The 22,703-nt window shown below is 56.4% G+C and overlaps 1 protein-coding gene across 1 annotated transcript in view; it reads right to left on the reverse strand.

Moving 5' to 3' along the window:
• The window catches only part of LHPP (phospholysine phosphohistidine inorganic pyrophosphate phosphatase), a 128,008-nt gene that overhangs the window by 64,724 nt on the left and 40,581 nt on the right, over nt 1–22,703 (reverse strand). The window contains exon 6 of the mRNA XM_018041189.1: nt 19,083–19,174. Within this exon, the coding sequence (XP_017896678.1) occupies nt 19,083–19,174 (92 nt within the window). The remainder of the gene's footprint in view (nt 1–19,082; nt 19,175–22,703) is intronic.

A 22,703-nucleotide genomic window follows, 5' to 3' on the forward strand; every position in this document is an offset into this window, starting at 1 on the left:
AGCATACTGCCCGCTCCTCGGGAAGGTGGCACCCTTTCCAGGTGGGAATCCGAGGAGAAGGGGCCACCCTCTCTGCCCTCCATCATCACAGAGTCTGCTGACTTCTGATCTGATAACATCAGAAGCCCCCGGCCCCAAGCGTGTTCTAGGAAGCCCATGCGGCGTGTGCTGAGGGATATGTTCACAGGGGCTCTGGCTGATGGGACCACGATGCCCTTGACCCCACAGGAGGCCCTGTCCCATGTCCACAGTGCTGTCTCGCAAGATATGTGAAGCTGTCTACCATTGGAGCTGCTGCATGGAGTCCACTGGGGTGGTCGTGGTCCCCCTTAACAGCTCAGGGGCTGAGCCCCGGGGTTCAGAAGTTCATCCCACTTGGAGCCAAAGGCCACATTCCTGCCAACCAGAGAGCCCTACCCCACTCTCCCCACAAAACAGCTCAGGATAAAAGTCCACCTGATGGAGTCAGGCTCAGACCTCATCCACCATCTGGGCCCGGGGGCCGTGAGCGTTCATCTTGCCACAGACTTCTCCTGGTCGATGGCACTCAGGGCCCGGGCCTGCTGAGGGGGCGTGGAAGGTCTCACACGGCAAGGGCACGCCTGGTGCTCAACAACTTTGCCACTGCTAAGTCTCTTCAGTCGTGTCCGACTCTGTGTGACCCCATAGACAGCAGCCCAACAGGCTCCCCCGTCCCTGGGATTCTCCAGGCAAGAACACTGGAGTGGGTTGCCATTTCCTTCTCCAATGCGTGAAAGTGAAAAGTGAAAGTGAAAAGTGAAAGTGAAATTGCTCAGTCATGTCCGACTCTTCGAGATCCCATGGACTGCAGCCTCCCAGGCTCCTCAGTCCATGGGATTTTCCACGCAAGAGTACTAGAGTGGGGTGCCATAGGGGCCTCCTTTTCCAGAAGAAGAATGTAAGTAATTTATTATTTTTTTTTTCAGACATAGACTGGTGATTTAATTCTTACATGATAGTATACATGTTAGAATGCCATTCTCCCAAATCATCCCACCCTCTCCCTCTCCCTCTGAGTCCAAAAGTCCGTTATACACATCTGTGTCCTTTTTCCTGTCTTGCATACAGGGTCGTCATTGCCATCTTCCTAAATTCCATATATATGTGTTAGTATACTGTATTGGTGTTTTTCTTTCTGGCTTACTTCACTCTGTATAATCGGCTCCAGTTTCATCCATCTCATCAGAACTAATTCAAATGAATTCTTTTTAACGGCTGAGTAATACTCCATTGTGTATATGTACCACAGCTTTCTTATCCATTCATCTGCTGATGGACATCTAGGTTGTTTCCATGTCCTGGCTATTATAAACAGTGCTGCGATGAACATTGGGGTATATGTGTCTCTTTCAATTCTGGTTTCTTTGGTGTGTATGCCCAGCAGTGGGATTGCTGGGTCATAAGGTAGTTCTATTTGCAATTTTTTCAGGAATCTCCACACTGTTCTCCATAGTGGCTGTACTAGTTTGCATTCCCACCAACAGTGTAGGAGGGTTCCCTTTTCTCCACACCCTCTCCAGCATTTATTGCTTGCAGATTTTTGGATCACAGCCATTCTGACTGGTGTGAAGTGGTACCTCATTGTGGTTTTGATTTGCATTTCTCTAATAATGAGTGATGTTGAGCATCTTTTCATGTGTTTGTTAGCCATCCGTATGTCTTCTTTGGAGAAATGTCTATTTAGTTCTTTGGCCCATTTTTTGATTGGGTCATTTATTTTTCTGGAATTGAGCTGCATAAGTTGCTTGTATATTTTGGAGATTAGTTGTTTGTCAGTTGCTTCATTTGCTATTATTTTCTCCCATTCAGAAGGCTGTCTTTTCACCTTGCTTATATTTTCCTTTATCAGAAACTATAAAACTCCTAGAGGAGAACATAGGCAAAACACTCTCCGACATAAATCACAGCAGGATCCTCTAAGATCCACCTCTCAGAATTCTGGAAATAAAAGCAAAAATAAACAAATGGGATCTAATTAAAATTAAAAGCTTCTGCACAACAAAGGAAAATATAAGCAAGGTGAATGTAAGTAATTTAACAGATTTCTGCGAGTCTCAAAAGTATCATGTATTTCTGACATGAGAAAAAATTTTTTTTAACATTTTCTTTGACCTTAAAAGTTTGAGGGTTTTTTCCCTTCTAATTTTGAAAGAAATTAAAACACCTTCATGAACCCCTTCAGGTATTCGGGAGGCCCAGCTGACTCCCGGCTCCAGTTCCTGGGGGTCTAGAGCCCTTCCTGAGCCAGAACCCAGGAGTGGCTCAAGGGTCAGGAGAGGGGATGAGTGTCCACTCTAAGCCACCAGGCACTCTGACCCACTGGTCTCGGCACCCCACCTATGCAGACCCTCGGGGCTGTTGCGGAAGATGTTCACGTTCCTGCAGCCCTCGGGCCCCAAGAGAAAATGCCGCTCCAACTGCTGACGGCGAGTGGAGCACACAGAGCAGGCTGCAGGTGGGGGGCCGGGCTGATGGGGCCTGGGGGGCCTGGTGGAAGGAGCCAGCGTCCCAGGCTCCGAGCCTGTATGGACAGCTTTCCTCAGGATGCTGCGAGCAACTCCAGACGCCCATGGGCTCCGGATTCTGGTGAAAGGCCCCTCCTGTGGGGGTCCTGGGGGAAGAGGGGGCGGCCACGGCCTGACCTGCACTCCCGGTTCAGGTGGGGACCCCTGTCTCTGGAGGCCCGAGGGCCCAGGCACGCCTGCCCACCCACCCGGAGTACCTCTGCAGACCCCGCGGACAGCGGTGCTGTGGGGACGCTAGCCCTCCCCGCCAGGGTTCACCCAGGCCTGAGCCCCCCATCATCACACTGATGGGGACACCAACAAAAATGACAACAGCCAGAGCTTGCCACTTGCTCACCATGTGCGGGAAATGTGCTCAATGCTCTCTGCACAACACGCCATTCTGTTCTCCCTCCACAGAAGGGCTGGTGCTCTCCTTAGACCCATTTTAAAGATACGGAAACTGAGGCCTCAAGTGACTGAACTCAGGCAGGTGGCTCTGACTGGAGAGGCTTCACTGCCTCTCCATGGAGGGACTCAGGAAATGGAGGGGGCATTTTAGTTTTAAGGGCTGAAGAACCAGAGGAGACACTTGGGGGGCTCCCGGTACACCTCAGGGGCACCCCACATTTCCTCCAACCATCCAAGATCCAAGTCCTCCCAGAAAGAGGCCCTGAACAACCATCCTGCACTTGAAGTCCATCTGTGCAAGTGGCAGCAAGAGTATCCCCACCGGACGCACAAGGACAGGCTAAAAATAATCCAATCCCAGTTGTATTTTGAAAAGCAAAGTGCCTTGAACCATCTTGGGAGGGAGCACAGCTTCTCAGAAAGCGCGTCCCTCCTTCACCACGCAGTATTTAAGAGGCGGTGAGAGCCTGCGCTGTGAGCAGAACTTGAGTCTGCTCCCAGATACCCGGGTGACCCGCGCAAGTCAGCAGCCACGCTGGGCTTACTCTCCTGCAGGACGGGGTGGGAGGGTCGCACCTGGACAATCAATCCCTGAGGTTTCCTAGATGTGCGTGCCTCTCAAGAAATGGAAGGTCTGCCCGTAACGTCATCACCGGTCTCCTCAGGAGCCAAGCAGCAAATCCCCAGCAGTCACCTGCCCAGTCCAGAGTGAATGTGGGAGGCCCCCGTCTCAGGGGAAGGAGGCCTGTCCGCACCTTCCCGTTGGCCAGAGCAGCAGCCCGCTCTCCCGAAGCGGCTGGGTGCGCGTGGACCGGAGCCTCAGGGCAGCAGGCCTCTTCCTTCCTCACCGAGAACACCGATGGGGTGGGCAGAGACGGCAGGCGGGGGCCACGGAGAGTCAGGACCCCAAGTCCTAGAAGGGTCTTTTCCCACCGTGGTGTCCAGGCCACACCTGCCCGCACCGAATCACTGCTCAGTGGCGGGACAAAACCACAAACGCTTATCCAGGCAGCCCGGCAGCCCCTGCTTACGACGCAGCCTGCATCACTCACACCTGGCTGAGACCTCCGACTTGAGTCACCTTGGCCTTCACTCTACCCAGGGCACTGGGCACAGAGATGGAGGGCCCACGGGAGTGGGAGATGGGGAGCCCGGCCCTTGGGGCAGGCCCTCATGCCAGCCACCTGGCTCTGCGGCCTCAGTTTCCTCATCTGTGAAATGGGGGCAGGGTGGCGAGTGAGCTGTTATCTCTGATGGGAACGGCCTTCAGGTATGTCTCTGGATGGACCAGTGAAAGGGCTCAGGGAGCTCTGGGCTCCCGGCGTCTGATTCAGGCCTGGGGCTGGGCCGGGGTGGGGGTGGGGGAGTTGCAGAACAGGCTCCGAGCACCGGTGCCAACAGCCGTCAACAGGTCCCGGCCTCCCTGCCTCACCCGACTGCCCAGCGGGCTCCAGCAGGCTGGGCACGCCTGCCACCCACTCCCGGCAGCCTGATTCACGCCACCTGGAGCCTCCCACCTGCGTCCCCACTTCTGAACAACAATAAGAAACCCCCCACACACAGGCAGAGACCTGACACTCCAACATTTTCCGGGGCCCCGTGACACCCCGGGGACCATGTTCCCATCTCCTGGCACCACGGAGACAGAGAATGCAGGTGGGGAAGCTGAGTCTGGGCGAGCGGGGTGGGGTCTGTGGTCAGGGCTTTGCAGTCAGACATACCTGGTTCGACTCCCGGGTCCCACCAGGTTACTAAATGTTTCTGCTGCTCAGAACCCGGAGACGCTATATTTACCTTACAGGCTTGCTATGCAAGGGCCCGGACCACGGTCCGCACCCAGACCCTCACAGCTTAGCCTATCCAACTCCCGGCAGTGGAGGAGGGTGGAGCAGCTTCCAACAGGAGCCATCAAGGCCCACTGTCCTAAACCAGTCCTCGCCGGACCCGTCTGATTCTCCTGGGCTCAGAGCTGCCGCACAGATTGGCTCTTAAATAACTCAGGTTCTCAACGGTCTCCAGTCAAGTGGGACCCTGGCCTGCTTCCTGCCTTAAGGTCACTGACAAAGTGACCCAGAAGTTTCCCTGCCGTTCTCCCCTCCCCTCCCTTAGCCTCACCAGCCCCGGGCTCATGGAACCTCAGGCAGATGTCCATGCTGGCTCAGGGACGCACCAGCTGGTCACCTGGAGGCCGGGTCCCTCGGCCGTCGGCCCGAGTGCTCCCCAACCACTCAGGCCTGCAGAGAAGAGCTCAGACACTAGGAGGCGCTCGTGAGCTGCCACCCTGCTCTGGCAAGATCTGTCTGGGGTGGCCTCAGCGGGGCTGGACTGGAGTTTATGTTAAACCATTTCACGTGGAAACACTGAGGTTTCCTCTTTACTGGTGGGTTCCAAAGAAGGCTAACCCCGTCTTCTCCCTCCTGGCTGACGCTGGCCAGAACGAGACAAGGAATGACACGGACGCGTTGCCGGGATCCTGCCAGGCCCCAGCCACAGCATCCCTGAGACCCATCAGGCCTGGTGGGGCGGAACGGTCAGGAGCGAGCGAGGGACAGGTCTGAGCCCATTCGTCTGTTTCTCAAGCTCCTGCTGCTGCTAGGTCGCTTCAGTCGTGTCCAACTGTGCGACCCCATAGACGGCAACCCACCAGGCTCCCCCATCCCTGGGATTCTCCAGGCAAGAACACTGGAGTGGGTTGCCATTTCCTTCTCTTAAGCTCCTAAATGCTTTCCAAGCAGAACTTCCACCCCAGCCCAGCAGAATCTGAGGCAGCCCCAACACAGACAAGACAGATGCTCAGGCTGAATTACAGCAGGGTCCGGAAGCCCCTGCAATGGGTCCCCTGAAGGACCAGAGCTGAACTGGGGCTTGCGCCCTGGCCTGAGGACAGACCCTGAGCCCCTAGGCTCTGAGCTCCTTTGGCAGCTGGGAGCAGCTCCTCAAAGTCCTGGCTCCCCCTTCACGCACAGCCGGACTTCACAGCATGCACCCCCGGAGGGCAAAAAACTCCACTGGACTAATCTAGAATGGTCCAGAAAGAAATGGACCGTACTCACGAGGTAACACGGTACATGGCGGAGGATTCAGAGCACTGGCTATGCAGTCGACTCCAGGGTTCAAAGATGGGTTCTCATCCGCTCTGTGACCTTAGGTGAGGTCCCGTGTCTGTCCCTGTTACAATTAGGGTTTTCTCAACAATGGTAAGAAGCAGACACATCCACAGTGAGGAAGCTGAGGCACAGAGAGGTTAGGTAACCAGCCCACAGCCACACAGCTGAGCACACGGCAGGCATCAGGTCCCAGGGCCTGTGTGCTTAACCACTAGGCTCCAAAGAGCAAGGCACATGAGAAAATACCCAGACCCCATGAAAGTCGTTCAGTTCAATTCAGTCAGTTCAGTTCAGTTCAGTTCAGTTCAGTCACTCAGTCGTGTCCAACTCTTTGCGACCCCATGGACTGCAGCACGCCAGACTTCCCTGTCCATCACCAACTCCCAAAGTTTACTAAAACTCATGTCCGTCAAGTTGGTGATGCCATCCAACCATCTCATCCTCTGTGGTCCCCTTCTCCTCCCACCTTCAATCTTTCCCAGCATCAGGGTCTTTTCAAATGAGTCAGTTCTTTGCACCAGGTGGCCAAAGGATTGGAGTTTCAGCTTCAGCATCAGTCTTTCCAATGAATATTTATGTGCAACTATTTGCATGTCCTGACGGCTACTTTCCACAGCTGCATCAGGGAGCTCTTCCCGGCCCTGCATAAGCCAGAGACAAGCTACCGACGATGCCAGAAACCATGAGAAATCTGTCAGGAGCCCGAGAGGGAGGGGGCAAGCTCATCACGGCCTCACCTGTACCTGCCCGGCTCACCGGGACCTCACGGCATCCTACAAGAGCAGCAGCAGCATCTGTCTTCACAGACGGGAATGAAGCAGAGATGCAAAGTAGCCCGTGCAGGGCCACATGCGGGCCAGGTGGTGGCTCAGAGATGTCATTCCCTGCCATAAGCCCCCAAACTCACGCCCTTCCGCCAGCCTGTCCCTGTCTGAGCCCTGGGCCAGAGCTGGTCAGGCCGGGAGCTGTGCCCTGGCTTCCTCCCCACTGGGCTGTGGTTTCTGACAAGCCACCATTGACCCCTCCTGCCAATGGTTGCCTCTACAACCTCACATTTGGGAGATTCTAAAAAATGAAAGAAAACCCTCGGGTGCTGTGGTGGAGGAAGAAATCCAGTCCCTGAATGCCCAGCCCCTGAGCACCCAGCACCTGAGCACCCAACCCCTGAGCACCCAGCCCCTGAATATCTAGCCCCTGAGCACCCAGCCCCTGAATATCTAGCCCCTGAGCACCCAGCCCCTGAATATCTAGCCCCTGAGCACCCAGCACCTGAGCACCCAGCCCCTGAGCACCCAGCCCCTGAATATCTAGCCCCTGAGCACCCAGCCCCTGCGTGCCCAGCACCCGAGTGCCCAGCACCAGGGCAAAGAGGTGCTACCAGTTTCCCAAGGGGCATCTGCTCCCGAAATACCACAGCCACACTGCAAGGTTCCCTCCTGCAGCCCACCCACCACTCGGTCACGTGCCGGGGCCTTGAAGGGACTCCAGAAGCCCAGCACCTCCGGGCCCCCCACCCAGGCCCTTGTGTCCTCAGCCCCGTGCCCATACCCTGTCACTCAGAGACAGCAGTCTGGGGAGACCCAAGACAGGACACAGCAGGATGGATGCTGCCCCTGCTGAGCCTGCATCCTGAGCGCCACCCTCACCCCCAAAGGCCCCTACCCCGGCACTCTGCATCTCACAGAGTCCTCCTCGGGTGCCCCCAAGCCCCCAGGACACACACTCCGTGCCCATCACTGGGCTGGGGACCCTCCAGGCAGCGTGGTCTCCCCACACAGTGCTGACCGCATGAAGGTGCCTACAAAGCTGAGCTGCCCTCTGGGGGCCCTCTGGATGATAGGAGACGGCCTGGCAAGGATGGGGCGTGTCTCCCTGCATGTGGGTGTGGGGTGGGGTAGGGTAGGAGTTTGCCCCTCCTCCCCGAGTAGTAAGCCTGGATATAGCCGCCTGCGCCCAAGCATCTGCCGGCTCGCGGTGGCTGGCCCCGTGGCGCGCCCTGCTCCGCCTGGCTGCCACACGGTCACGAACGGGAGGAGACCTGGCACATGGCTGTATTCTTCCCTTCCATACGTAAACTGGTGCAAGCTGTCCACCGCTCCCCACACGGAGGGGAGGCTGGGAGCCCATTTGGGAGAGCACTTGGGGATCTAAGGATGTGGGAGCGCGCTTGGAAATCTGAGGATGTGGGGGTGAATTTTCAAAGCGGTACCTGAACACCCCATTCAATGACCCCTGTGATTCTACCCAGGGGCGCGGGTCTGGCTGAGCCCGCCCTGGGGAACGCCCGGGCTGTGGGCGGTCAGGCCGGCAGTCTCGGGCGCTCTGTGCTGTGCGACCCGCGTTTCACAGACCCACCTCCCCCTGTGCTTGTCGGCTCATCCGGCTCCTCCTGTGCTGAAGGCACTGATGCTACTGCCCCCAAACTTCCATTTTAAAGATGAGAAGACTGAGGCTCAGCTGGGAGGTGGCGGAGCCAGGATTTGAGCCTGGGGTTCTTCTCTGTCTTTGGAGCACGTGATTGCCGCAATGGCGGCAGGAGCAGCCCGGGTGACACCCCTAACACCACATGACTAGGATTTCGTGGGGGCGACAGACAGGCTGGCAACAGGCCCGGGAACACCCTCTCTCCAGCCAGGCGACCCTGGGCGGGTCGGCATCTTCCTCAGAACGCCCGACTTACCCTGCCCACCCGCGGGGCTAGGGTGAGAACTATGCCACACACACAAAAAAGTCTGGGAAGCTGAAAGGCCTCTCCCAACGGGGAAGATCCTGGTTGCCCAGTTACACAGACCAGGGTGTCCGCCATGCACGAGGCACGCGGGGATGATGAAATTGGCGAAAACCCAGTCCTATCGCTCAAAGAACAGGAAGGGCGAGAGGAGGGAGATGGATGGAGGTCTGGGGTCTTCCTCCCTGGTGGGAAGGCAGCCAGGCGCCCTGGCATGGGAGGGGCAGAGCCCCTCATGAGGAGAGCGCTGTGGGGCGGTGAGAGGGATGCAGTCCAGCGGGGCCAGGGGTCGGCCAGGTACAGGGCGACAGAACAATTGAGTAAACAGGAATAACAGACACCTGCTTCTTCCTGTCGGGGGACAAAGGTACAGACGTGCAAAGGCACCAGGCTGGGATGGCCTGGCGGGGCTGCAGCGAGATCAGAGGTGTCAGTGTGCACCCGCGGTCTTCTGGGCACAGGTAGGAACAGAGACACGCGTGGTTGGACGTGTGAATTACGCACGTGCACGCACGCAGGTTTCCCACCTCTGCCCAAGGAGAGGGTCTGAGAGAAGGGACGCTCAGATGCAATCGAACATCCAGTGTCCCGGTCTTTGCTTCTAAATGTCACTTTCCACTCAAAGGCACTGTGGCTCCCGGGAGACACGGCTGACTCTGGCACTGAGGCAGAGACAGAACACGATGACCCCGAAACAGTTTTTCTGCCAGAAAGTAAGAAAGGGCTGGAGAACAGGGGGGTCAAAAGGACACAGAACCAGCTTGAAGAGGCTGTTACTGGCCACACTGGACACCACTTGAGCATTCAAATGAATTACGATGCTTACAGATTATCACCTAGTGGGTTACACAGGAATCCTTGAGTCCACACGGATAAAAATAAATAAGTGGGGAGAAAAGAACATTCTTCCGTACAATAGAGCATAAGTCACAAATGTTAAGAATGAACAATGGACTTACTTGGCGGCCATTACAGTTAGCTCAAGGAGCAACAACAGACATTAAAACTAGTGGACGGGGGCTTCCCTGGTGGCTCAGTGGGAGAGAATCCTCCTGCCAATGCAGGAGACACGGGTTCGATCCCTGGTCTGGGAAGCCTCCGTATGCCAACTGAGCCTGTGAGCCACGACCGCTGAGCCTGGGCTCTAGAGCCCGGGAGCCCCAACTCTGAGTCCACAAGCCGCAGCTACTGAAGCCCGTGCTCCACAACCAGAAGCCTGAGCCCCGCGACTGGGGGGCAGCCCCCGCTCCCCGCAGCGAGAGGGCAGGTCCTCGCGGTAGTGACGTTCCAGCACAGCCAAAAATTAAAAAAAAACTAGTGGATGAAAGCAGGGTGAGGAACAGGATTCTTACTCACAGGGTCTCCCCACGGATAGTTATTCATTACAAAGGGAAGAAAACCCTTAACTTTAAGTAACTGTATGGCAGGCGCCACCTTAATCAGACAGGCTGAAACATCACTGTTGTTGGCAAATGGGCACCGCACGCTTCCTAACGTGACACAGAAACGCACACGGCATCGCTTCTGTGACACTGTGGCCCCAAGTGCGTAACCTGGGTCATATCACGAGGGAGTATCAGACGAGATGACTGTCCTGGGATCTTTAAGACCGTCAGTGTCAAGACAGGCGAGGCCTCGGCGCCCCAGATGGGAGTCCAGAGATAGGACTTGCCCCCAGGGCTGCAGCGTCCTCTCTATAAAGGAGGCAATGGAATTACCGGAAGACCTGGGCAGGGTCTGGCTCTGGAAGAAGGGTCCGTGGCATTTGTCTTTTCTGGAAATCTCCAAAGAGGATTGGAAATTATCAGGCCATGGGAACTCCAGGTAATCCCCCCGAGGTGAGGGGTATTTGGGGTACAAGAGAAACGGCCTGGAGTGGGAGCCCACATGGACCCCAGCTTGCCACGGGATCCCCTTGACCTTGAGATGGCCCCTCTGCCACTCAGAGGCCCATACGGAGCTGGGGGAGCCCCCTAAGGCCAGTCCAGGTGGGAGGATCCCAGGAATCCATCATCAGAGAAGGCCTTAAAGACAGCAGGATTTAGGCCAGCAGAGGACGGGCGTGGTGATGGATGGAAGGGAGCCTTCTCCGTGGAGCCCCGGTCTCCCCCGCGAGCTCACAGGGATGCCGGGGGGTGCCCCTCGGCTGGGAACCCTGGGTTCTAAGGCCCCCTCCCCTGAGCAGCTGCAGGGGAGCTGGAGGAGGAGAAGGGCATGGGAGAGGCTGGCGGGAGAGGCCTGGGATCCCGCTGCCAGAGGGGTCTCTCCGCAGCTGGGCCCAGCACCTCCAGGCTCTCCACGAGGGCTGGCAGAGGAGGGGTGAGGGCCCAGGGAGGAGGGGTGGGTGGGCTGCAGGGCCTGAGTGTGCGCGTGCGTGAGCGTGCAGGTGTATACCCTGCCCTCAAAGCCCCCACTTGCCAGCAGCAAGGTGCCCTCTGCTGGCCCCCGCTGAAAGCGGCATGTGGAAGAAGGGAAATGAAGACTGGAGGGCGCGGGTGGGCAGCGAAGGCAGGGGTGGAGGACGGCAGGAGCGGGCAGAGGAGGAGGGACCCGGGGGGCAGCATCTGGAGGACAGCGCAAGGCCCCCTGCATGCTCCCCCGGGACCCTCCTAGGGCACAGCGTGGCTTGGAGGCTGCCCCTGGCCACCCTCTTGGGTCTTCTCCACCAGGCCCCTCCCTGCTCTGGGTCAGAGGCATCATCCCAGATGCCAAGGGTAAGGTGGGCTTGGACTGCACACATCAAGGCGGTGGGTGAGGGGCACCTGGGCCTTCAGCAAGGGGAGCCCTGACCCTGCCTTACGACCCCCTCAGTCCAGGGAAGGCTGAGTCAGGCCCCTTTGCCCGACATACCCTCACCCGCTGCCCCCAGCCTGGGGTCTATAGTCTGCAAGTGCAGATTCAACGGTCCTGGGCGCCCACTCCGTGCTGGGGCGGCTGGGAGCCCACCCTCAGGTGGCCACCCTTCAGGTTCAAATCCGTGTGTGTGTGTGTGTGTGTGTGTGTGTGTGAGAGAGAGAGAGAGAGAGAGAGTGTGTGTGTGTGAGTGTGTGCGAGTGTGTGTATGTGTGTGTTGAGTGTATGAGTGTGTGTGTGTGTGTGTGTGTGTGTGTGAGCCAGGGTATGGGACCTTGGGGGATGAGGGCTGCTGCGGGGAGGTCACAGACGGCTGCGTGTCCAGAGAAGGCACTGATTTCCGTCACGGGGACCACCCTGCCCCTTGCTGGATGAAGGAACTCAGAGGGTGCACACTGTCCCCCCCAACCCATGCTCCATGTCCTGGCACCAGACGCGGAAGCAGAGGAGCCGGAGCACCTGCTCCCAGGCCAGGAAGGGAATCTGCCTTGTGAGGAGGCCTGTGTCCACTGACCCAGGGTCCTGTGTGTGAGCAGGGAGCCTGGCTGGGCCCTGGGGCTCAGGGCAGAGCCATGCACCGGCTCAGAAACACTTGGGTTGCTTTGTTTTTAAACTAACCAAGTCCCCCTTTCAGGTGGTCTTTCTTCTTAAGAATTCTCCCAATTCACAAACCTATGGGAGGGGGCGCAGATGCACTTTAAAAAACGACTGTTTAAAAAAAAACAAACAAAACGACCGTTGTTCTGATAAGAATGCTGCACTTCCATTATGAAATATTTAGAAGACACGCGGACTCTTTACCAACTGAGCTATCAGGGAAGCCCTCAGAAGATACCCAAGGATGCAAAGAGCTCCCGCGGTTGGGCTAGAGGTAAAGGGCCCGCCTGCCAATGCAGGGGACATGGGAGACTCGGGTTCAATCCCTGGGTTGGGAAGGAAGATCCCCTGGAGGAGGGCACAGCAACCCACTTCAGTATTCTTGCCTGGAGGATCCCGTGGGCCGAGAAGCCTGGCAGGCTACAGTCCATGGGGTCGCAAAGAGTCGGATGTGACTGAATCGACTTAGCATGCACACACACAAGGACGCACAGATACAACCAAACCCTCTGTAACAAGGAGATGCCTTTCCTTCCCATCTCTGCTGCTCATGTGCCCACACACCTGCATCTATACCTGTGGCTTTAACCCCTGGGCTCCAGCTCTGGTCCTAACAGCCCATGACCGAGAGGAAGAAGTCAAAGGCTGGTTGGTGGATCAGGCGTGAATGACAGGCCGGGCTGGGATAACCAAGTCCCAGGGCCCCCCACCTGCCTGGACGGCAGTTTTCACACCTCCAAGTGGGAGGCGGTAATGCTGCCATCCCAGGGATGGCGGCGGGGGAGTGGGACCGGAAGGACAGAAACATCCCACAGGTACCCATTTCAGGGCTGCAGACTCAGGGCGAGTGTGTGGCTTTACTGAGCCCCGGGCTCTGGCCCCAGCAATGCCGTCTGCAGCCGCCCCGGCTTGTCTCCAGGGACAAGCACTCACCCCTCTCTAGGCTGCCCATTCTATTCTGGGACCGCTCTGATACACCTTCAGGGGCAGCCTCCTCTGAGGTTAAACGAGGATCCTTCCAGCGCTTTCCAGAGCAGAGAGAGCGAGCCAGCAGGGCTGTGAGCTGAAGCCCACTGTCAAGTTCTCTATTTGCCTCTCAGCAAGGGCAGCGTGGGAAAGTCTAACATTTTTAGCATAGGGACCATACTTTTCTGGGGAGGTTTTTTTGTTTTTTGCAGGTCTGGTAGTTTTTGAATACTGTGGGTTACAATGGAATATTATAGATACTATATTGAAGATGCTCTGGATTCTGTTTTTTTAAATTTTGGAAATAGAACGGTAGGCAGAAATGAAAAGAAATACAGATTACAATAAAAGAATTTACTCTATCTAAATGCTAACATTGCAAGGACTATTTTAAAAAGTTGGGGGGCAGCATGGAGACCAGGGCTTGCACACCACACAAGCAGGAAAGGACAGCCTGCAGACAGAGAGAAAGAAAGGAAGAGACTCCCAACTGCGTTGTTTGAGCACACCACGTCATCCACCTGCGTAAAGCTGCAGCACCCTGGGGCGGGTTCCCCAGTGGGCACGCATCATGGTCGACCCGCTCAAGAGAGACCTCAGCGGCTTTCTGGACCAACCCCGTGGTACCACACTGCTCCTGGGGCATCGCTAACCAAAACGCTCATTCACTGGCCCGCTGGACTTCAAAGGCCAGAGGTGGGACCAGCTTCAGGCAGAGCCAGATCCAGGTGCTCACACAACTGGGACTCTCTCTTCCTTTCCCTCCCTCTCTGTCTCCAGGCTCTCCTTTCCTGCTTGTCAGCTTCGCCCTTAGTCCAGGCTTTCCCCTGGAATGACACAGATGGCTACTGGTACTTCTCAGCTTCTATTTCACTGGCGACTTTCCTAGGGGTTCTCGAAAATCCCAGGCCTAGCTCAGATCACATACCCATTGCTGTGGCCAGGAGCTCTACACGCTCCAGACTGACCCAGCCTGAGGCTGCCTGCTGGGCTGACCGCTGGTCCACTGATGTCCCCCAACTGGCAGCCAGGATGGAGCCCGTGGGACCCAGGGGTGAGGCCCCCGAGCCAGGCACTAACTGGTTCTCCGCAGCTGGGCAGCCGGGCTGTGGCCAGGCAGTAGCTGGCCATCTCCAGTCTCTGTGCCCAGCCTGCAGCCCCGCCTAAAGCTACGTGGAGCCCCCTCCCTGGCCGGGAGCGTCTCCCAGAGGCCCGAGGCTCAGGAGCACTCACTCCGCAAGGCAGAGGGTCCCGCCTGGAGCACACATGCTCCATGATGGGACCAGGGTTGGTGGGCTCCCGACCCCTGGGTCTGCCGGCCAGGCCACCACCCACAACCCTGGCCTCCAAGAGTCTCATGGTGACAACTGTGACTGCTGGAAAGCCAAAGCCCAGGTTTGCTCACTTCCTTCAAATACCACCTGGCCCTAGAAGAAAACTCTATCTCATTCCAAAGAGGAACCAGAGCCTCCTAAGAAGCTTTAAAGTCAGTGGCTGCAAAGTGATGGGAGACAGGGTCAAGGGCCAGGCTCAGGCAGCTGCTGTGTCAGGGCCGAGTCGGACCTGGCGGGTTCCACGCCAGCCTCTGGTTCCACCACCAGATTCTCTGCGCCCCACATCCTCCAGCCTTGTGCAAAGTGGCTGGAATCTGCCTGCCCTCTTACCCCCAGCTAAGAGAACAGTGACTATGGGGACCCTAGCCCCAGCCCAGCTTCGGTGTGGACGGAGTGCCAGCCCCAGTCGAGGGCCCCTCCCAAGTCCAAAAGGGCAAACTGCTTGTCAAGAACGTTCTGGGCTCATAAAACATCATCCAGCCATGAGTAAATAACAAGTAAGAGGACACCCAGAGCAGGCTCCACGCGGCCGAGTTACTGACACAGCACGACCAGCGTGGGCCCTGCAGTGTGACGCCTTCTGTGCAGCGTGCAAGGGGCAGCCGTCCAGGGGTCCTCGCTCCGTTCCTGGTGTGTCCCTGGGAGGAGGGGTCAGGTGGGGCTGTCAGGAGGTGTGAAGGGTCAGCGAGATGTCCTGAGCGCCTCCTCCTCCACTGAGGAGACGGCATCTCGCTGCTGGGAAGGACGTCTCTAGCCTGAATTTGTCAAAATAACGGGACACAGGGCCCGGCTCCCACAGAAGATGAGGCCCGTCCTTAGGAGAGAGGAAGAGGGCCATGGTGCCCAGGGGTGGGGGCAGCAGTTCTCCCAGCCCAGCCCCGCATCACTCAGCCACCGAGCCCTGCCTGCGCCCTGAAGCACGGCTGGGAACGACTCCTGCAGCTCCTGGAATCTGACCTCAAGGTCTCGGTGTTCCCAGGAAGAAAACAGAGGCAGAAGCACCCACCTGGGGGCGGAGCAACCAGGCTCCAGCCCAGCCTCTGCCAAACCTCGCCAGGTGGCCTGGGGCAAGGCTGTAGCCAACTCAACTGGGAAGGCCTCTGGCAGCGGGGGAGCCTGCAGCCTGATCTCCAGGACTCACTGGAACTGTGAGGACCTGTCATCGAGGCGCTCAGGGCCCCGGGGCAGTCGGGACAGGACCTTACAGAGCTGGAGGAGCAGCGGCTTCTGGCTTCAGGCTGGAAGGTTCTGCCGGCAGCCCTGGTGCGTCACACATGCCAGGAAGGGGCAAGCAGGGGGAACGCCAGAAAGGCCTTTACCTGCCGGCCGGGTGAGAACCACACCCTGGCTGGGCTGCACTTCCAGGCAGAGCAGGTACGATCAGCAAGCTGTGTGGTTTCAGCCATGACTCTGCTGCCCTGCTGGGCGGGTCGTGTTTGCACGCTGTCTGCCCTGGGAGCTTTGCTGGCTCCAGACACTGGGGTTGCTGGAGGGGGCCCGGCCCCCTTCCTGCAGGCCCTGAGCCTTCCTGCCGGTAACGGCAGGGGCAGGCCCTATGAAGCCCTCCTTCCGAAGCTCAGGCCCCCGTGACCTCGCCCCACTCTGACACTTCACCCTTTTCTCTTTGGGCCATTTTGCCATACAAGCAGGAAGGAGAGAGGAGGACGAAGACGTGGGAGGTCACAGGGAGACCTCCCAGCCATGGGCAAGTCCAAGTCCCACGCCCCCAGCAGTGCCGTGGCTGGACCCACAACCTCGTACATGCACGTGTGTGTGTGTGTGTGTGTGTGTATGCGTGCACAACCAAAAGATGCTGGCCTGAGGGGCACCTGCAGTGGGGCTGTCCAGAGGCCACCAGCGCCACCCACTCCAGTCCCAGAGAGAGGCCGGACCCCCATCGAGATTCACACTTGTTCAGCCTCCCCATGCGGCCCTCGGCCTCCAGCCAGTGGAGAAGCCACGTGGCCCGGCGTGAGCACCCAGCTCCTCACTCCAGGGTTCTCTGCCACCTGTGCCCTGGGACAAGGCCAGCCTCCACCCGCCTCGATCCCCCAGTGTGGTCAGGGCTGGTCCAGGGCCACCAGCAGGGGACACAGTGCACCCACTCGGGCCACTCAGAGGAGAGGCCCAGCGCACAGTAAGGACGCCTCACTGTCCCCGCCCAGTTCCTGTCTAGTGCAGACATGGGCCACGATGACCTTCAGACCTAGTGTGGCCAGCTCGCAGAGGTGGCCAGAGGGGTGGAGAGCTCCAGGGGGCAGGCGGGGCAACCCTGAGGGGGAAGTTGGGTGCTGCCCCAGGGGGTGGGGGGGTGGGGGGGTGGGGGGTTGGAGGGTTGGAATGCTGGCCCAGTCCCCAGGGTGCCAAAGTGCCAAGGGTGCTCACTGGCCCCAAGCCAGCCTACAGGGCCTGCCGCGAGCAAGTGCCACGCGGGCCTCGTGCACCAAGAGTGCCATCTGCAGGGAGAAGGCGGCCGTGCAGGGGCCCCGCTGTCCACCAGAAAGGCACCTGGATGGGTGCGAGTGGCGAAGCGAGCCAGGACCCTCTAGTAGCTGTGTTGCCAAGAATGAGAATAAGCAGGTGAAATTAACATAAAGGCATCAGGACTGCAACACGTGATCAGCATGAAATATTACGAATGGGCCTTTTCACGTTTTTCTCCCACCGAGTCCTTGAATTCTCGTGTACGCCCACTTTTAACCCAGCTTCATCTCCAGGGCTCCCCAGCACCTGCGGCTTGTGGCCATTGCATTAGACAGCGAGGCGCTGGAGAGCAGAGAGGGCAGAAAATGTGGCTCGAGAAGGAGGCAGCTGGAATACTATCCTGGTTTTGTAAAATATCCAAATGTTACCAGAATATCCGTATGTCGTCTATTAGGCCGACTGTTGATCGGTTTCTCTCTCCAGGAGATGGGGCGACAGGGGCCTCAGAAAAGTGCCGACCCCAGCGGTGTGCGGTGGGACCTGACAGCTGCCCCCATGCCCACCTGCCCACTGGTGGGCTTCCTGACCACACATGTGGATCTTCCTCAGGGACTGAGCGACCTAGGGGCACATGTGGGGCCTGGGGCAAAGGCAGGACCTTCTCGGTTACAGGGGCATGGCTTGGGCTGGCCAGAAAGACCCCAACCGCAGCTACATTTAATCCCAGCAGACACGTTTTTCTTCCTAAGAAATCAGAAATAGCCCAGTACAAAAAAAAAAAAACCACACGACATGGTTCTCACTCTTCACCCCGCTCTGAGCCTCAGCATCGTGTTCTCAGCAAGGAGGCCCCACTCCTGTGCCTGTGCTCACAGGAGCTCCTTGGGCCAGACCGGCTCCTAACAGGTGGCACCAGGGACTCGGCAGCACCGTCCAGCAGAGCATCAGGGCGCCAAGCCCTCCTGCTCAGCAACTCGGAGGGAGGGGGCCAGAGGACCACAGGGGAGAGAATGTTGACAAGGCTTTGAGTTGGGCATAAGCTGGACACAGCCCAGGAGACCCAGGAAATCCTGGAAACCCTCATTTGAGGACGTCAGGGAGAAAGGAGGTCCAAATTTCAAGGCATGCTGGGGGTTCAAGGTGGTCCTCTGACACCCTGGGAGGGCCAGAAAGAGGCTGGAAGGGACTTCTTGGCCCCAGACCCCCATGGACGCTAACACTTGCTCACTCACCTGGTGTTCCCCCACCTGTCCCAAACCCAAAGGCCCCCTGGGTCTCTCACACAGGAGACGCGCCTCAGAGTGAGGGTCAGACCCTCGAATTGACTCCTCTGACCCGGTCTAAGCAGATTGCTCAGAGCTGATGTGGTCCATCCTCGCCATCCCCACCCCACATCCAAATACCCAAGGCAACCACATTTTAAGTAAGTCTCTGCAGCATCCACAAAACAGTACTTCCTCTGAATGGCCACAGTCAAAACCACCTAGAGTCAGGCGGGACAACACTCTGATGTCTGAGACGGGCGAGAGAGCCACACTTGGACGCCGCAGGGCACCTCCACACGTAGCAAGGGCCTGGACCCCGACAGGCGCCTGGTGGTGACCCACGCGAGGCCAGGCTCACCTCCCAGCAGAGAAGACACTCTGGAGATGGAGGCTCAGCTCCCAGGTGTCCCTGACTCATCCCTGACCACACAAGGGTCAGCTTTAGGCAAGAGAGCCAGACACATGGAGGAAAAGGATGGGTAGTAACCAGAGGAGTCGTGCGCACAGCAGCTGTAACCTCTGAGCAGAGTGACCCGTCTGCCACGGGGCCAAGGGCACGGGGCCCAGGCTATGCGGGCAGCGGGCTCCGCGGCCGGCCAGAGCCTTCAGTGAGTGGTTTCCGCACGGCACCCTTCTCCAACCCCAGGTCTGAAACTCAGACCCCGTATCGAAAGCTGCTTTCCCTACCACTCTCTGCTACTAACAGGCACCCAGGCCTCTCCAGGGGACAGTTACCAAAAAGTCACCGGATGCCCACAATCTGCTCTTCCATCTGGAAGGAAGAACGCCCTTTATTTTGGAGACGAAAAACGAAACCCTGGAATCCACGAGGCAGTCAGGCTGACGGAGGCAGGCTCCCACGGGGCACTTACCTGAACTTCCCAGTCCGCACCTGCAGGGCTCGCATCCCGTACCGCTGGGCACCGCCCACATCGCCCACGATGTCATCCCCGATCATGATGGCCTGTCGGGCAGACAGTGAAAGGCGCTGAGAAGCGATGTCAGGACAGCTTTCTTCCTGCCCTCCCTCATCTTTTCTGACATCGTAAACCTCTTGATTTGATGTTTCAAACCACCATCGTACACATTAAACAAGGTAAGACTGTTGTCATATTGACTAAAAGTCAACCTGCTTGAATATATCTCCCACTGCCCGCCATGGGCTGCAGCTCTGAATGGTACATATTTGCAGAATGTAAAATCAACCAACAGGTATCAAAGTGATTCGAGGTGGGCTTCCCTGGCGGCTGAGCGGTAAAGAATCCGCCTGTCAATGCAGGGCACGCAGGTTCAATCCCTGATCCAGGAAGATCCCCCATGCCGAGGAGCAACTAAGCCCGTGAGCCACAGGTACCGAGCCTGGGCTCGAGCGCTGGGGAGCCACAGGTACTGAGTGGGGGCTCCAGTGCTGGGGAGCCATGGGTACCGAGCCTGGGCTCCAGCGCTGGGGAGCCACAGATGCTGAAGCTCTAGAGCCCTAGAGCCCGTGCTTGCAACGAGAGAAGCCCCCACAATGAGAAGCCCATGCTCTGCAACCAGAGAGCAGCCCCAGCTCCCCCAGCTAGGGAAAAGCCAGCAATGAAGACCCAGCACAGCCAGAAATAAACACACAGGTGCCACAGGGACACATGGGGAGTTGACACTGTCTCACCTCTGCTCGAACACAGGCTGGACTTTACCGCCAGCCAAAACCTCTGTAGGGCTTCCCTTGGGGCTCAGCTGGTAAAGAATCCACCTGCAATGCAGGAGACCTGGGTTTGATCCTGGGTTGGGAAGATCCCCTGAAGGAGGGAAAGGCTACCCGCTCCAGTGTTCTGGCCTGGAGAATTCCATGGACTTTACAGTCCATGGGGTTGCAAAGAGTCGGACACGACTGAGCGACTTTTACTTTCACAAATACTCTGTAACCAGGTTATTTTGTAAAAGCCAAGCGAATTTCTGGCCAGTCTTTGTAGCCCCAAGGGAAAAGCTTTTACTTTCAATGCTGAGTTTACCAATTATAAAAAACAAAAAATTTATACAAACAGAAATACACACACACACATGCATGAAACACTCACAGCCTGGGTATCATTTCTTAAAGCAGCCCCTTCCCACCTGAAACAACTCAAAAACCAGACAAACCAGATGTAATCACAGTTTTCAAGACACTGGACATCAAGCAGTGAGGGACAAGTGCTGAGATACAGGAGAGACAGCCCTGTGAATTCCCCCGGGGACTGCCTTCAGGGTTTCCAGACTGTGAGCACAGGGAGGGGGAGTCAGGCAGAGCCCGGACCCCCTGAATTGAGCAGGTGCAGCTCAGAGCTGGGAGACCGAGGCAGGGTATCGGAGAAGAGCAGGCACTGGGAGGACAGGGAGATCTACGGAAGGTCCCCCCCGAAGGATGCAGTGTCGGGCAGACTGCTGGTGAGCACAGGTGAGTGAGGAGACCACCCGAGGCCAGGGGAAGAGTCACACCAAAAATTAAAACAGAGCCGGGACCTCCCGTGGAGTTGGGGAATGGTGCCTGTTCCCACCAATCAGCCTGGAAAGTTAGACTGGAAATCGTTATAATGCACAGGGCACCGGGGAGCATTCGGAGAAGCGTCTCGACTCAGCAGTGAGGAATACCCAGCCCTAGAGTAAACCCTGCTCTGTGCTGCCTCCCTAATTTTAAAAGCAAGATCTGGAAGGATCAAACTATTCTCAAGTGACTTGACTATATCCCAGAACAAAGCTCAAAAGTATTTCCCAGGTGGCACTAGCGGTAAAGAGAGGTGGGTTCAATCCCTGGGTGGGGAAGATCCCCTGGGGGAGGGCATGGCAACCCACTCCAGTATTCTGGCCTGGAGCATTCCATGGACAGAGGAGCCTGGTGGGCTCACAAAGAGTCAGACACAACTGAAATGACTTAGCACCCACACAGAAATGTCCAGCACTCGGAAAGATAAAATTTAATAAAAATGAAACCCATCCATGCAAAGATGACAAAGAATCACACACAATGAAGAGGAAAATCAACCAAAACTGAACTGGAACTGACCCAGATGTAAGAATCAGCAGACAAGGACACTGAAGCAGTTGTTATAACTGTATTCCATACGTTCCCAAAGTTAAGTAGAGACAAATATCCAAATCAAGCTTCTAAAAGGGAAAACTACAATGTCTGGAAGGAAACACAAAAACACTTGATGAGATTAAATCCAGGTAAGACAATGAGGAAAAAAAGATTAATGAACTTGACACAGCAATAGAAACGATCCCAAATGAAACACAGAGAAAAAATATATATATATATTTTTAAGAAAATGACCAAATGACGAAACTTCAAAAAGCCTGGTGTAACTGGAATCCTTGAAAGCAAGATGTTCAGAGAGGAGACGGAAACAATATTTGATGAAATACTGTCTGAAAAATTTCCAAACTCAACAAAAATGATAAATCCACAGCTCCAAGATCCCAATCAATACCAAGCCCAAGAAACATGAAGAAAGTTACATCGAAGCACAACACAGTCAAATTGCTCAAAACCAACGACAAGGAGAAAAACTTAAAAACAGCTGGAAGACTTAGAGACTGAACTTATGGTGGCTGGCGGAAGGACCAGGAGGGGGGATAGAGAGTTTCGGATGAACAGGTGTACACACTGCTATATTTAAAATGGATAACCAACAAGGACACTTAAGAGGCCCAGACCATAGAACTGCTCAACAGTTACCAACCAAGAGTCGGGGACAAGCAGCACAGTCAGCATTCGTGCTGCTGAAACCTTAGCCATCACTAGTAGGTGTCCTCTCAACATATCAACCTGTGTGATGAATGTTACCACTTAAATGGATTCATGTTCTTTACGTGAAAGTGAGAGCCGCTCAGTCGTGTCTGACTCTTTGCGACCCCATGGACTATACAGTCCACGGAATTCTCCAGGCCAGAATACTGCAGCGGGTAGCCTTTCCCTTCTCCAGAGGATCTTCCCATCCCAGGGATCGAACCCAGGTCTCCCCGCACCACCGGCGGATTCTTTGCGAGCTGAGCCACAAGGGAAGCCCAAGAATACTAGAGTGGGTAATCTATCCCTTCTCCAGTGGATCTTCCTGACCCAGGGATCCAACTGGGGTCGATTCTTTACGTAAATAAATGTATTTTTAAAGAGGAAAAAGAGCAGCCTCCCTCACTCAACTACCACACTGATTAAAAGCTCCAAAATATTTTCAGGAAACGATTCTGCTAGTGCAAGTCAAGTCTAACACATCAGACACCAAACGCATTCCAGATACGCTCCCAAGTCTGATCACAAATGTCCTTGGTCGGAGGTCAGACAGCCTGAGGAACTGGGCTCCTGGGGCACAGTGAGTGTCCCGATGTTGATGGGGAGACAGGCTTTGAAACTGACAATTATTCCACAAGTTTCTCTGAAATTCAGATGCTGGGTAGGGCCAACCAGTGAACAAATGCAGAAACAAAAACCAAGAAAAGTAAAAATGATGACCGTGAAGCAGTCACAAACTAGG

The sequence above is a fragment of the Capra hircus genome, chromosome 26 (genome assembly GCF_001704415.2).
Source record: "Capra hircus breed San Clemente chromosome 26, ASM170441v1, whole genome shotgun sequence".
Lineage (NCBI taxonomy): Eukaryota > Metazoa > Chordata > Mammalia > Artiodactyla > Bovidae > Capra > Capra hircus.